Source organism: Thalia democratica, chromosome 2, assembly GCF_965202585.1.
Source record: "Thalia democratica chromosome 2, ktThaDemo2.hap1.1, whole genome shotgun sequence".
Taxonomy (NCBI): domain Eukaryota; kingdom Metazoa; phylum Chordata; class Thaliacea; order Salpida; family Salpidae; genus Thalia; species Thalia democratica.
Window position 1 is genome coordinate 30076845 of NC_139166.1, and position 15049 is coordinate 30091893.

General features: G+C 28.0%; 1 protein-coding gene across 1 annotated transcript; it reads left to right on the plus strand.

Annotated features, from left to right (window-relative positions):
• Nucleotides 1–1478: 1478 nt before the first annotated feature.
• Nucleotides 1479–7572, plus strand: LOC145849643 (tubulin alpha-1D chain-like). Its single transcript, XM_082954644.1, has 6 exons — nt 1479–1563; nt 2604–2826; nt 3658–3802; nt 4050–4704; nt 5947–6140; nt 6816–7572. Exons 1-6 carry the CDS (start codon nt 1561–1563, stop codon nt 6952–6954), a joined length of 1359 nt encoding a protein of 452 aa, XP_082810770.1. The 5' UTR covers nt 1479–1560; the 3' UTR covers nt 6955–7572.
• Nucleotides 7573–15049: the final 7477 nt, after the last annotated feature.

A 15049-nucleotide genomic window follows, 5' to 3' on the forward strand; every position in this document is an offset into this window, starting at 1 on the left:
TTAAATTTCTTTCCATATTTCGAGCTTAGCGCGATTTAAGTGCATTACGCTAATTGTTTAGCTAAAATTTCGTTAAGTAAAATTGTTACTAATTTCCATAACTTTTCCATAACTTTTTCAAATATTTTTTTTGTTTTTATCTATTAGTTAAATATAAACAAATTTTGTAACTTGTACTATTTAAACCTATAAATTTATATTTTTATTTTACTTGTAATTTAACACTAAAAAATAAGCATACTACGGTTTTTTTTTGAATAATTAAGGTTTTTATAAAGTAATTTGATTTGGCAATCATTACGAATTTTAAACATAAATTGCATAAATAGTAAGCAACTAAGACAAAATTTATCAGTTGTAGAATTAATTTTTCAAAAACTGTAAAATTTTTTTGTTTATACTTTGAAATAAAAATACAAATTGAAGTATTTATTTAAACTGTTTATATTACAAAACTAGGTAGAATCTAGCCGGCATTATAGAAAATACTCAAATGTATTATAAAGCTATTAATGATTTTTATAAAATACATAAAGCTGTACTTTTAAAATTGAAATGCGTTACATTCTGAAATTTGAATTATAAAGCATTTGCAAACGACAATAGAAAAGTCATAATACTAAAAAGCAGATTATCAATCACCTAAAAATAAAACAAAGCTACCACTAAATAATTGCTATTATAAAATTGACTATAAGTACTAGATTCGGTGCAGGGTTGCTTTTAATCGCCGTACTTGTAGATTTTGTAAATTTAGCGGTCGAAGTTGCTCTGTTTTTTGCACCTAGAATATCGATTTATTAGTTTAATAAATAAATGAAAAATATGTAATTTATAACTATAACATTATAATTTTTTTTGTTCTAATCGAAACAAAATTATTACGAATCCGAATTGTATACGGCGTTAATTAGTTTGTGTTGCGTTTAAGTTTTTAATAATTTATTGATAATTATAGTAAACGTTTGTTTCAATTACGTTGTAGCGTAAAAGACTTTTTGATTTAATTAAATAGAGTTTGTCTGAAAAATTGTAAACTTGTACTTTTAATTGATTTAATGTAGAAGTTTCTTATTTTAATTCTATTTTAATTGTTCGAAAATTAGTTTTTTTTAAAGTTGTAGTCAGGTATAAAAAGAGAAATAAAATAATAAAGATTGATTTAGTTTTTAATTTTACACATGTTAAAGTTCGTAAACATAAATTTAAATTGTGTACTAAAACTTATTAATTAAAAGTAAAAACAACGCTAGTTTACTTAAAAAAAAATAATAAACAAAAATACACAATAAAATAATTTAATGAATAGATTAAAAAAATGATGCCTCTTATATGTTAATTACTTGTCTAATTATAAAAGTATTTTCAATTTTTAGATTCATTAGCAATATCAAGCACTACAATTTTATTTTTTTATGGTAACCCACAACTTTGTACATTCATTTAGAATTGACAAATCAAAATCGTGCAAATTTTAAGGTTTTTCCGCCAACTTGCAAAGCTTGATCAATTACTTTTACATTATTTGAAGAACGTTCGCCTTAAAGAACTAACATCAAAATGGTTAGAATTATATAGTCATTATTAAAATTTAAAAATCGTGATAAATAATTCAAAGTTACTTTTTTGAAATAGATATCAATATACTATTAATTGATTGTTATTTTATTTAAAAAAAAAATTATTAAAAATTAAATCCTTAATTGGTATATTAAGTATTTATTAATTTCAAGATTGCTGAGATATTTATCAAACTAATTTTTTTTGTTTAACTTTATTATTTTTTACTTAAAAAATTATGCTTATGTATGGTAAAGTGAGTGTTTCTAGTTTAACAAGTAACTCTGAGTGGGTTATTATAGTATTATGATGATTAACAAAATTATCTTTTTCTAAAATTTAAATTAAACACTTTTATTCAGTATCATTATTGTTGTCTCTTTGGGCTACATTTTCCTAGGCCACAATTTTGAAGTCTATTTAACATATGCCTTAAAATAAGACAATTCTATGTACGAGCATTTAAAAATTAACTAAAACATTAAATAATGTTTATTCTCAATGGAACTGTTATGTTTTAATTATAATGTATTAACATTATTTATTTTGTTAAACAATCATAATAGAATACTTTAATGTAGCCCAAAACAGACTGTTAAACATCAATATATTCAGGGTGGCCACAATACCTTGGAATCTTTAAAAAATCCAGAGTTTGACAACTTGGACTCAAAACCTTGAAAGACCTGTATTTTGAGTAACTTAAAAAGAACTATAATAACCTGGAATATTCAAATTAAAAAAATATGAAAACCTACACTTAATAAAATATTTTACAGTCTATTAAAATTTTGTTTTTTAACATTAATAATCTATCATAAAGATTTAATTCTATGTCATTGTCAATATTTGTTTTCAATAAACGTATTTTTTCAGTGTTGTTATACCATATTACCTTAAATTAATACCAAAAACTTATTTTGAAACTACATTAAGACCAAAAAACAAATATCTGAAAAATAAACTCAAATAATATCATAAAACCTTGAAAAAATTACCATTAGAAAAATTACTTAAAATATTTAAACACTTGTAACATTTAGCGTGAAGTAATCTCAATTCATGTTGGTCAAGCCGGTGTCCAGATGGGTAATGCCTGCTGGGAGTTGTATTGCCTTGAGCATGGTATTCAGCCTGATGGTCAGATGCCAGCCTCTGAAGCTGGAGCAAAAGTTGATGACAGCTTCACCACCTTTTTCAGTGAAACTGGAGGTGGTAAACATGTTCCAAGGGCCATCTTTGTAGATCTGGAGCCAACTGTAATTGGTTAGTGTCCCTAAACTATTTATAAATTAAAGTTCAAAAAATTAAATTTAAAATCATGAATTAGCAACTCAATAATTAGGTGATACACTGACAATATAATAGACATCTGTTTCTTGAAATATATTTTCTCAAAAATCTCTTAATATTAGTATTTAAAACTTAATGTGGATAACTATTGTTAAAAAGCATACATGTATTTTGTTTTATTAAGTTAAATTTGCCTAAGCTAAAAATACCAATTATTAGATCTTTATTATAAATTCTTAAGACAATTAACATAACAGAAAAATTATAAACACCCAGGTTGAATAAAACTTACTATAGCAAGTATACCTATTTCAACTATAGTCTACCTATAGTTGAAAAATCGACAATATACTATCATTAAGCTTTATATTTTTCTTTGTAAATTTAGGAAAGTTTTGAAGCTGTAATTTTTTTGATTAACATTTTTTTTAACTTTTACTAAAGATTCAATTTTAAATAAAGTTATGGTTGTATTAAAATTTCACCAAATATTTTTAAAACATCAAATATAGAGTTTTCATACAAGTTGAAATTAAATTAAATGCACATTTGTTCATCTTTAATACATTCTGTGTTCCAATTTTTTCACAAGGTTGAGAAATATCTCAGCAAATTGTTTATTATTTTCATTTTTTATTTAAAAAGATTAATTAAAGTCTTGACATCATTAAAGAATAGTTTGCAATATCATTTAAATTGTTATCTTGAATGTTTAGATAATGGACTAAAAATATAAATAATAACTAGCTATGACTACGTTTACATTCAATTTCATATATCTTGAATTGTACTCATCTTAAACAGATGAAGTAAAGACTGGAGCTTACAGACAACTTTTCCACCCTGAACAAATGATAACTGGAAAGGAAGATGCTGCAAACAACTATGCCCGTGGTCATTATACCATTGGTAGAGAAATTGTAGATCATGTTCTTGACAGAATCCGGAGGTAATTACATATATTTAAATTGAGTACGTTAAATCTGTCACTAGTTAGTATATGTTAGTATTTATTTGAATCATAACCAAGAATATAATTGTTAAACTTACAGTTTTAGTCTTAATTTAAATTTATTAAAATTGTAGTTAAGTCAATTAATGAGTAAATTTTTAACTACGTTGAAATAGTTAGATAAAAATCTTGAGTGTTTGATTAGCTTCAACATACCAGAAAAAACTGAGTAATTTTTGTGCAGATTGGCCGATCAGTGCTCTGGTCTTCAAGGGTTCCTTATTTTCCATTCATTTGGAGGCGGTACTGGATCTGGATTTACTTCATTATTGATGGAGAGACTGTCTGTTGACTATGGAAAAAAATCAAAGTTGGAGTTCTCAATCTACCCAGCTCCACAAATTGCCACTGCTGTTGTTGAACCATACAACTCTATATTGACCACCCACACCACTTTAGAACATAGTGACTGTGCTTTCATGGTTGATAATGAGGCTCTTTATGATATCTGTAGAAAGAATCTTGATATTCAAAGACCATCTTATACAAACTTGAACAGACTTATTGGACAGGTTGTTTCTTCAATCACTGCATCTCTTCGTTTTGATGGAGCCCTTAATGTTGATTTGAATGAATTCCAAACCAACTTGGTGCCATACCCACGTATTCATTTCCCCTTGTCAACCTATGCACCTGTAATCTCGGCTGAAAAGGCTTACCACGAACAATTGTCAGTCAGTGAGATAACCACTGCATGCTTTGATCCAGCAAGCCAGCTTGTGAAGTGTGATCCCAGACATGGAAAATACATGGCTTGCTGCATGCTTTACAGAGGTGATGTAGTGCCGAAGGATGTTAATGCAGCAATTGCAACAATCAAAACCAGGAAGTCCATTCAAGTGAGTTTTTCAGAACAAAAAATGATTAAAGTTTTCTAAGTTTAATGTGAGTTCTCTGAAGTTTATAAAATTCAATAGAAAAATAAATGCGTAATTAGTCAAAACATTAAGATTGAATGTTATAATCAGGGTTGCCACTCGGTCAGGAAATCAGGAAAAGTCAGGAAAATTTTAAAAAAATAACAAAAGTCAGGAAAAGTCAGGAAAAAATTGGGGGTTTTGAAAAAAAGTAGGAAAAGTCCGGAAATTTGATAAAGTTAAAAAAAAAGTCAAACTTCGTCAGTTTAAAATTACAAAATTCCTTATTTTCCAAAGCATTCAAGTGGTAAAAATTAATTTAAAGTCCTTTAAAGTCAGAAAAAATTCCTAGACATTTTCCTAGAAATTTACAATTTTTTTAAATTTTATTTCCAATACCTTCATCTGGTATAAATAAGTAAAATATCCTTTATTAAACTGCAAAAATTTTCTATTAACATATTGAACAGCTTTATATAGTTAGTTAGTGTTAGATTATGTATTTTAGAATTAGTTTGATTTGAAAAGTCAGGAAATTTTTCTAAGCTTGATCAGTGGCAACCATGATAATATAGACAAAGTGAAATGATATAAATAAAAATATTTTTGGATTTCCTTTTAATTGCTAAAAATAAAAATGAAAATTAAGAAAGTTTTATAGAGTTTAATTGGTTTGATAATGTTTTTTACCTGCTAAGAAAATAAATTAAATAATAAATAATTCACTACCATATCATCTTGATCTTAACATTTGTAAAATATTAAATTTTCACAAACTTATGTTTTAAAGTGATCAGCATCATTTTGCCTCTGAGTTAACTAGTACCACGTGTTATCTTAGACTTCCTATCATGATGCAAAATTAAAAGGCTCAAGTTAATTATCGAAGCCATCTTTTGTCATGTTGGCTTAGACAGTCCCTTGTGCACATTAAAATATTAGTTAATATACCCTTTGCTAATAGGATATGAATTGAGATAACTTGTTTTTTTCTCTCAAATGTTTTCAAAACTACACTAAATATACTGATATAATGAAATTTAACTGATAAATTTTAAGTTGCAAAACGCTTGTGATTCATAAGTTCTTAGTTGCAAATGGTGTTTATATATATTTACAAAAACCTTTCTATTTTAAAACTAAATACCTATTTTATTAATTTTAATATATATATTAAATAATAATAAGAGATTTTTTTACTATCTAATTACAAACTTTCAACAGTTTGTCGATTGGTGTCCTACTGGATTCAAGGTTGGTATCAACTACCAAGCACCAACAGTTGTGCCCGGAGGCGACCTTGCAAAGGTGCAACGTGCAGTTTGCATGTTGAGCAACACGACCGCAATTGCTGAAGCTTGGGCAAGGCTTGACCACAAATTCGACCTCATGTATGCCAAACGTGCCTTTGTCCACTGGTTAGTTTAGCAAAAATAAAGTCTTATTGTAAGTTAGTATGACATGATTATCGAAACACTCAGTTATTGTTTAAAAAAAGGGCGTTGTCATCAATTTAAGGAATTTAAAGCATTTAAAAGTTTGTTTTGAGCATACTTGAACTTAGACACGCTTCAATTGTTGTAATGCGTTTGAACTTATAGCTTATAAGAAAGAGTTTGTCATTAATAGTAGATATTGCAGTAATATTGTATCTGAGTAATAAAATATGACTACAGCAATAAAGTTTAAATTGCATGCTTAATAAATTTTCTTAAGTATTTAAAATCTATACCCTAACTTACCTTACCCTAAAATTAGTTGAATGGTGTTATTTTGAGATTGATAAAAATTGTTAATTGAATATAAAACAACTATAACTAAACCAATTTTAGTAGTACTGGTGCAACCAGCGGGTATAAATAGTCTTGAAATAAAATAAACAAAGTAATAAGCATCATTTTGCCTCTAAGTTAACTGTACCATGTGTTATCTTAGACTTCCTATCATGATGCAAAATTAAAAGGCTCAAGTTAATTATCGAAACCATCTTTTTATCTTGTTGGTTTCGACAGTCCCTTGTGCACAATTCATTTATAAAAATAAAATATACCAATTACTTTTATAATTTCTACAAACCAACTAAAATTTTTAAGGTATGTTGGAGAAGGTATGGAAGAAGGTGAATTCAGCGAAGCTCGCGAGGACATGGCAGCTCTCGAGAAAGATTATGAAGAAGTCGGGCTCGATTCCGTTGATGACGACGAGATGGAAGGCGAGGAGGAAGAGTATTAATTAATTGGTTCTTTTGTAAACAGATTTTCCTATCATGTTCTTAAGTTTTTACTTCTCACTTCATTTCTACTCAAACTAATTTATGTTTAAACTAAAAGTGAATATTTTCTTAGTTACTAATGATCTAGTAAATATTTTCACGTTTTAGTTTTTTTGATGTATTTTCGGAAACAATTAGACAACATCATGCTTGCTATTTAGTTCGTGATTAGTTGCCCTTAAATTTAACACCGTCCTAAGGCCTTAGATTTTTGCCATAAATTTTATTACTGCTATATCAAATAGCTGCTTGAGCCTGCCCTCGTAGTTGAATATGTTTGTTAGGTTTAATACGATGGTGGTTCATCTAAGCTTTTTTGCTTAAGGAATTAAATTTGTATTCTATTTGAACTATATCGCAGTGTAATACTTTTCCTCGATGTGATTTAAGCTTTAAGTTTAAATATTTTGAGTGGTAATCGATGCGAACACGATGCATTTTCACGAACTTTGTAACCAAATGATTTATTGATCGATTTGTAATGGATACGAGCTAAGTTAAATTTAGCTTGGTTCGTTCCGTATGCAGGACCTGAATGATTATCAGGCCTGCTGAATGACATTAAAAACAAATAAAAAACAAAAATTATAATGTTGTCTTTTGTATGTAATTAAAGAAAAATCTTAAGCTTAAATTCACTACTAGTAATATTAGATGAAGAAAAATATCTAACAAAAACATAACTAATAATGAATAATATAGCATTTTGTCGAAAAAGAAGTTGATATACTACTCTGGTGATAAAAATAAGTTTCAAGAACTTCAAATAAACAAAATATTTAATCGAAAAGTAAATTAGAGAAAGGTCGAGGTATTAATATCATGGTTACCAGAAAGCCAGGTATAAGAGAAATTTAAAAAAAGAGCATTTATTAATGAATATTCATGTAAAGTAATGAAATGTACTTTCTATAAAATACAATACGTTTATAAACATGATAGTGACAGTAAATCTTTTCAATAACCATTTTGTAATATAATATTACGTGTTTTTTTTAGGGAAACAAATAGAGAGATCTCAACTACTGGAGGAAAAATACTTAAACTTTTCCTTAAGCTCAATCTTAATATTAAAATTTGATTTGTTTAGTTCTTTGAGTAAAAATGTTTACTAAAAATTTGATTTTATTTTAATTATTTAAATGCTATTATCCATGACTGTAACATCATTTTAGATTAATTAAACACTGACGATGTCTTTGACCGAAGCTTACATTGTAAAATAAATTCTTGAAAGAATAAGTTCATAAGTAGATTTTATAGTACTGTGCAGTATCCAAATTTTTAGCATAATTTAGGTAAATGTTGAATACTGAATGGAAAAACAAAAAATTTCAAAAAAACAAAAACATTTTCTAGAACTTCAAATATTAAAATGACATGAAAAATAAATTGTCATTTAAATAATAGATGAAATTTTTATTGTCCTCAAACATTTTGAACATAAAATATTTAAAGTAACTTCACAGTATCTTTCCAAAGTTATAATACTGTTTAACACAAGATTTGATCATACCAATCCGACTACAAGCTTTGAGTAGACCGATCGGTTTCGTATTAGGACATTATACAAGCGGTTTAATCAAGAAGCTACCGCTTGCTAGTTTTGATCAGTGAGGTCAGTACTGCAGCCGTTCATATGTCAGGCTTCGGCTCTGTATACTCGCCAATTTTTTTCGTTGATCGTTGAACTATAACACAGCTTCACTTCAAGTTAAACCTGGAAGAAACTTTGAAAAACTGACCTCCGTGCTATAGCAAAATATTTTAAACACGGTTTTCAAAAACCTGGAATTTGATAATTGAGACTAAAAACCTTAGATTTTCAACAACTTATAAATTTCAAGTGATTAAAGTATCAATTTGACTTTAATTATCCGACAAGTCTAATTAAAGATATGAGTCAAATTAAAATAAAATTTTTTGTCATCAAATTTTTTTAAAATTAACTTGAAGTAGTTTCACGGTATCTTTTCAATGTTTAAATAGTCTAATTGAAATTCCAGATGTATTCCCAATATTTATCAAATTTTGTTTTTATATGTTTGGGTTTAGGGTATAAGTGAAAAACTTAATAATTTGGTTAAACTAAAAAATTACGTAATAATGCTGACTCAGCAAATATAAAGGGAGTTACGTTTCACTTAAAATCGGACACGTTTTTATACTATGTAAAACTGTTTTCTGCATTAAACTTAATTTTATACAGTAACTTATATTTAAAAATGTCTGAACAATTTTCTTAAAAATCTTTGGAATTGGATTTAGAGAACCAACTGAATCTACCAACAGTTTAAAAAAATTTATAAAAAAAATAATAAAACTATTTATTAAGTTAATTTCTTCGAGTTCGACTGCTCTCTATACAATGTATAACCAATTGATGGGTCGAATTGTCAGAATGCATTCATTAAACGAGTGATCATTTAATAAAAATCCTTATAAGTGCGTCTTATACAATTTACTTACGTCTTAGTAATTTAAATTTTTACTCGTAAGTATGACAACGTTATGCTTCGTCACAAGCTACAAAACATACTTTATAGTACGGAGTTGTTTTAGAGATTTCTTACAGTCTTCTAAACGTACAGGTTTCACATCTAATTTCAGTAGATAAATAAGTTTAAGGTAAAAAATTTGTTGTATAAATGCACTAATGCAACTTCTGATTTAAAGAAATAAAACAAAAAGCTAATGTACGTATAAAATAGCTTTTTCTCATCTAATTTAAATTTCATTACTTTTCATGTTAAAATTGATTAAAGTTCTCTGCATTTTGGTTAAATATTGAAATTCTAGGATAAAATAAACACCAAGGCCTTTATTAATATGACTTTTAATAAAAGTATAAACATTGTCAACAATAAAGTCTTTGCAAGTTAATAACCAAAAGGGTTTTTTTGTACACAAGGTCCTAAGATCAAATATTTCGAGCGCTTTATTTTTTGTCGTTCAATAAATAGTACTAGGAATAGGCGTGCTAGATTTTAAAGTAGTACACCGCTTGATAATCTTTAATTTAAAGAATACACAGGTTGGCAAAATGCGGCCCCTCAAATCTAAAATCTGCGAGTTACATATTAGCTAAATGTATACTTTGTTAAAACCATTAAAAAAATACTTTTGTAATAAAAACTAGGCTATTTAAATCAATAAATTAATACTCTTTAATTGCGCTCTATATTGCTAACTTTGTTACATTTCTGATTAATATTGTACTCTTATTTTCCTTACTACAGTTATTTTCAAATAACTGAGCCGCTCGAAAACTTTTCAATGTGTTGCAGCTGTGAGCATATTTTTCTTGGAAAATTGGCCTGCGAGTTACAAAAGACTGTCAACCCCTGTTCTAGTACTTAAACTTTGCAACAACAACTAGTTAATTACCATACGTTTTTAATTTAACTAAAATTAAAATGTTGTACTTAAAGTTAATGTAATACGTAAAATATCACTATTAAGAAAAATGATTTGAAAATTAATTGCAGAATTTTAACTAAACAATCAAGGTATTTTTAATTTTTGATTAATTGGCAAACTGCGGCCCCTAAAACAAAAATATGCAGCACGCTAAAGTAACAATATACTTATCAGCCAAAAATTAACTTTTCAAAAGAAATAGAAATTAAGTCTATTTTGAGTGAAAAATTGCAATGAGGTTCTTGGTTTACCAATTAGTTATTATAACTCCTTTATGTAGCTATCTACCGGATCCACAAGTTTATAATTTAGCTGAATCCGGTAAATTTCGTAGTAAATTTAAAATTGAGATTCGACAAGTTTCAGATCACTTTCAAGACAGTATTCGGCTCTTTCCAATAAACTTAAGTTTTATTGTAAATTTTGATTTTGGTTTTAGCTCTTTTTCGTTTTTTTTTTAGTACTAGTTATATACATTTATTACTTTTTTACTTTTATTGCAGAAGTTTTCCAGAAATCTATTTATAATATGCCAACTAAATACTTTGTAAACGTTTGTTTAAAATCTTAATGTCACGCTCGATAGATTAATATGTAAATCAAACAATCTGTTTTAACAAGTCGGCAGGCATTTGATGGTCGCGGACAAGTTTCGAAAATAAAAATCTCCGCTGTTGTTTCTGTAACAACGTGACATTTCATTTACTATTTTTACAAACTTTAAAATGCTTAGTGCAAGTTTTTAATTACAGACCTAGGAATTTCAATCGAGTTTAAAATCCAAGTTTAAAATCTCCTATCAATTATGCCGGCGACCTTTTTTTTACTCTTAATTTCAAACACCATAATATCTAGGTAATTTTGAGATTGTCTCACGGCAAACGAAAGTCCGGACTTGTTCTGCAGACTTTCGCCGATTTTGTTGACCATAATATCTAGTGCAAGTTTTTATATATTTTTAGTATAGCGGACGCACATTTACCTTTAGCAGGCCTTTATCAGTTTGTTAACCTCTGTTCTATATAGTGATGTACCGGACTCACTATCCGGGTCCGGGTCCGGCCGGATATTGCCATTTTTGTCTGATATCCGGATCCGGCCGGATTCTATTTTGAAAAAAAGTCCGGATCCGGTTCCGGCCGGATTCTAATTTTAAAATAAAGTCCGGATCCGGTTCCGGCCGGATTCTAATTTGAAAAAAAAGTCCGGACCCGGATCTAGTTAGTAAAAAAGAGCATACTAAAAAGTATTTTTTCAAAAACAAACCCTATGTAAATTGATAAAAGTCATTTTCGTCAGTTAGAGTTAAACATCTACCGTGATTGGCTCATTTTGTACACGTGACTAGTTTACATTTCTTTACATTTAAACTATGAAATAACCATTTCAGAAATACAACTCTTTACATATGTTGTAAAATTGAAAACTTTGGAATGAATACTTGCATTATTTATTGTTTAAAGTTGAGCTCAGAGAATATTTAAAGTTAATACGGTTGAATGTACGAGCCAATGAGAATCATATAACGAAATGTTTCAAACTAAATACTGATGCAACAAAACATCAGAACATGACAGTTAGTTTATATGTAAGCAGTTAGTTTGGTAAGCAGCTTGAACCAACAAAATATCTTGAACTTTTTTGTGAATGCTTATTGTAAGTAGTGTTTTGTTTTAAAAGTGAATATTTCAACTGGTGTTTAATTGTTTAAATATTTAAGCCAGGTTTATAGTTTGATAGTTTATTAAAAATTTTACAGTTTCTTGTTTACTAAAAGTTTTATTTAATTTTAAGTTTATTGTTTTAAGTCTTTTGATATAGATTTAAATAGCTTCCAGTTTTCAAATTGTTACCAAAGTAATTAATAATTTTGTATATGCTAGTATTTCTTGTTGTGTTTATATAAAAGATTCATCACTCAAAACTGTCGTGTCTGATTATAGAAAGTAGTCTCAGTTAGAATTTAGTATTTGTTAGATACCAATTTTTCATAACCAATATTCAATATTTGTTAGATATTAATTAAATAAGGTAGGATTTAATTATGATGGGTAGTACTAATTAGTTAAGTGTACCACAATCAGTCCACAACTTTACTACCAAATTGTCAACCTTTGCTAGCTGTTCTACTGATAATTAGATTAAAGTAATTTTTTCGGTTTTAAAAAAACCTCATTCTGACTCAGGCTTGTTTATACTCACTCTAGCTAGTTTTATTGACTTAAACAGTAGCAACCCTGCTAGTTTGAAATTTTTTAAGAAATTTAGAAAATCTTGGACTGCCTCAGGCTAGTTTAGTTTTTTATAAAAACTCAGGCTAGTTTTCTTTTAGATTTTGAATGAGTTTGAGCTGATCCAGTTTTCAATATTTTGTAATTTTGTAGTGTATTTTGTTCAAGTACTTGATCCCAAAATTTTAATTGTAAATAACACCTAAATTTGTAAACCTTGTGGCAAGCTGTTCTACTTATTATTAGATTAAAGTTTTTTTTTTCAGTTTTTAAAAACATCATTCTGACTCAGGCTAGTTTATACTAATGATGTACCGGACTCACTATCCGGGTCCGGATCCGGCCGGATATTGCCAATTTTGTCTGATATCCGGATCCGGCCGGATTCTAATTTGAAAAAAAAGTCCGGATCCGGTTCCGGCCGGACTCTAATTTGAAAAAAAAGTCCGGATCCGGTTCCGGCCGGATTCTAATTTCAAAAAAAAGTCCGGATCCGGGTCCAGCCGGACCCGAAATTGTGGGTCCGGTACATCACTAGTTCTATAGCAATGTTTATAAACATCTGTATACCTATAGTAAGCAAAATTTAAAATTTGTAAAATTCCTAATTTTGTGGTATAACTGGAATACTCGTGTCATTACGTAGAAGTTTATAATATACTGTTTTATATTTTAATGTAGACGATTTTTTTTCTATTTGAAAATATTGCTTACTTTAATTAACTCTACCCGGATCTGGCCGGAACTTAAGGTACGATCCGGTAAATCACTACTTTATTGTTGCTTAGTTCATTTTTTTTTTATTTAAGACAGTATAGTACTTTTTGTCAATTACTGTTACAATTTTTAAAAACTACGGCCTATGAAAAAGTTTTTTAATAAAGTTCGGCTTACAAGCACCTGTTTTTATGAGAACTATACCGCTATTTAAGACTGCTGACTGCCGGCTTGAATAATAAATTAACCGGAGTTTTTCTACAACTTCTAGCTAGTAATGTGTGTGGCATCTATTTGGCAAAGCTAAATCTTAAAATCGCTTTTGAGAAGTTACAGATCTGTCTTTCAATTTATTCATAACTTATATATTTATTAAAACTTAACACTACTGTACTGTAGAACTAGCTCAGAGCATCTGGTTTTTAGTCTCAATATAAAGTTGTATCAATGCAAGAAAAAAAAAATCGCTAAAGTAAATTCTTTAAAATTGTTTATATTGTTTTAATATTGTTATAAAGCATAAAGTAGTTGATGTTATATTTTTAATGAAAAAGTTTTGAATATTTATAAAACACATGCGAGGCAAAGCACCGACAAAACTAATGTGTTAAGTAAGATAAAATAAACTTTAGTTTCTTTATAATAAGCTTATAGAGAAATATTAACTATTAAAGACATATTTGAAGGTTTTGATTCAGTTATTTTTTCTCTGATTAAGAAATCTAATCATCTTGCATCTAAAAATAGTCAGAATTGACAGGAAGCAAAATAATCTTAACTGAAAGTTGGAACAAGTAAAGTTTTTAATTGATATATCGTTAGTTGACACTATTAAGTATACTAACTTTTGATATATTTGTTTGTACTTTTATTAACGTTTGTTTAAATTAACTATAGGTTTACAGTGACTTACATCCGGTTTATAAAAACTATTTACTAGTCGCAGTAATTTCAAAATATCTATTAACCTAAAAAGCAAGCAAATTTAATTTTTTTGATCTAATATTCCCACTGCACAGCTCTAAAAAGTCTTCAATTTTCAATTTTATTAGATTTAACAAGCAAATTAGTTTTTATTTGACGTTCAACTACATACATAAGATACATTTTACAGCGGTTGACCTTAAAGTTGACCGTAAACAAATTAGTTAAATATTAAAATGTCAATACCACAACTATAAACCAACTTTAATACTCTTTTGCAGCTTCTTTTATTAAGTCCGTATATAAGTAGCTATTTGACTTTTTCTATAATTAAAAAAAAAGTAATTTTGTTTAAAGAATTAAAGGTATTACAAAATAGTTTTAAAGTAGTTAGATAATTTTTTTTTTTACTTTATCTAATTTTATTTGGTTATTATTAAAACTTTAAATTTATGTTGTATAATATTTTTTGGTCTCTTAAAAATTCCAATGTTGCTTTTAGCCAATCAGAGCTCACGAGTTTTTAATGAGAAATAAATCCAGGTATTAGTCTGCCGAAAGCTTTGGTTGTTTAAAAAAATGCTTGTCTCATTCTACAGGAAAGCCCAGGCTTTGGCTCTAATGATTTTCACTGATATATTTTTTGCTCTTATCGAGGAAAAAGACAATTTTTTCCATCCGGAGAATTAATAGTCAAAACTTTCATCTTTATAGTTTCTTTAACTGTAACTAGAATGATTAAGTAAAAGCATTTTTTAAAAGA

What these genes read in the sequence shown, in the direction of transcription:
- LOC145849643 (XM_082954644.1), top strand. An exon ending in GTTCTTGACAGAATCCGGAG is followed by an intron (nt 3,803 to 4,049) that starts GTAATTACATAT and finishes ATTTTTGTGCAG; the next exon opens with ATTGGCCGATCAGTGCTCTG. An exon ending in AAACCAGGAAGTCCATTCAA is followed by an intron (nt 4,705 to 5,946) that starts GTGAGTTTTTCA and finishes AACTTTCAACAG; the next exon opens with TTTGTCGATTGGTGTCCTAC.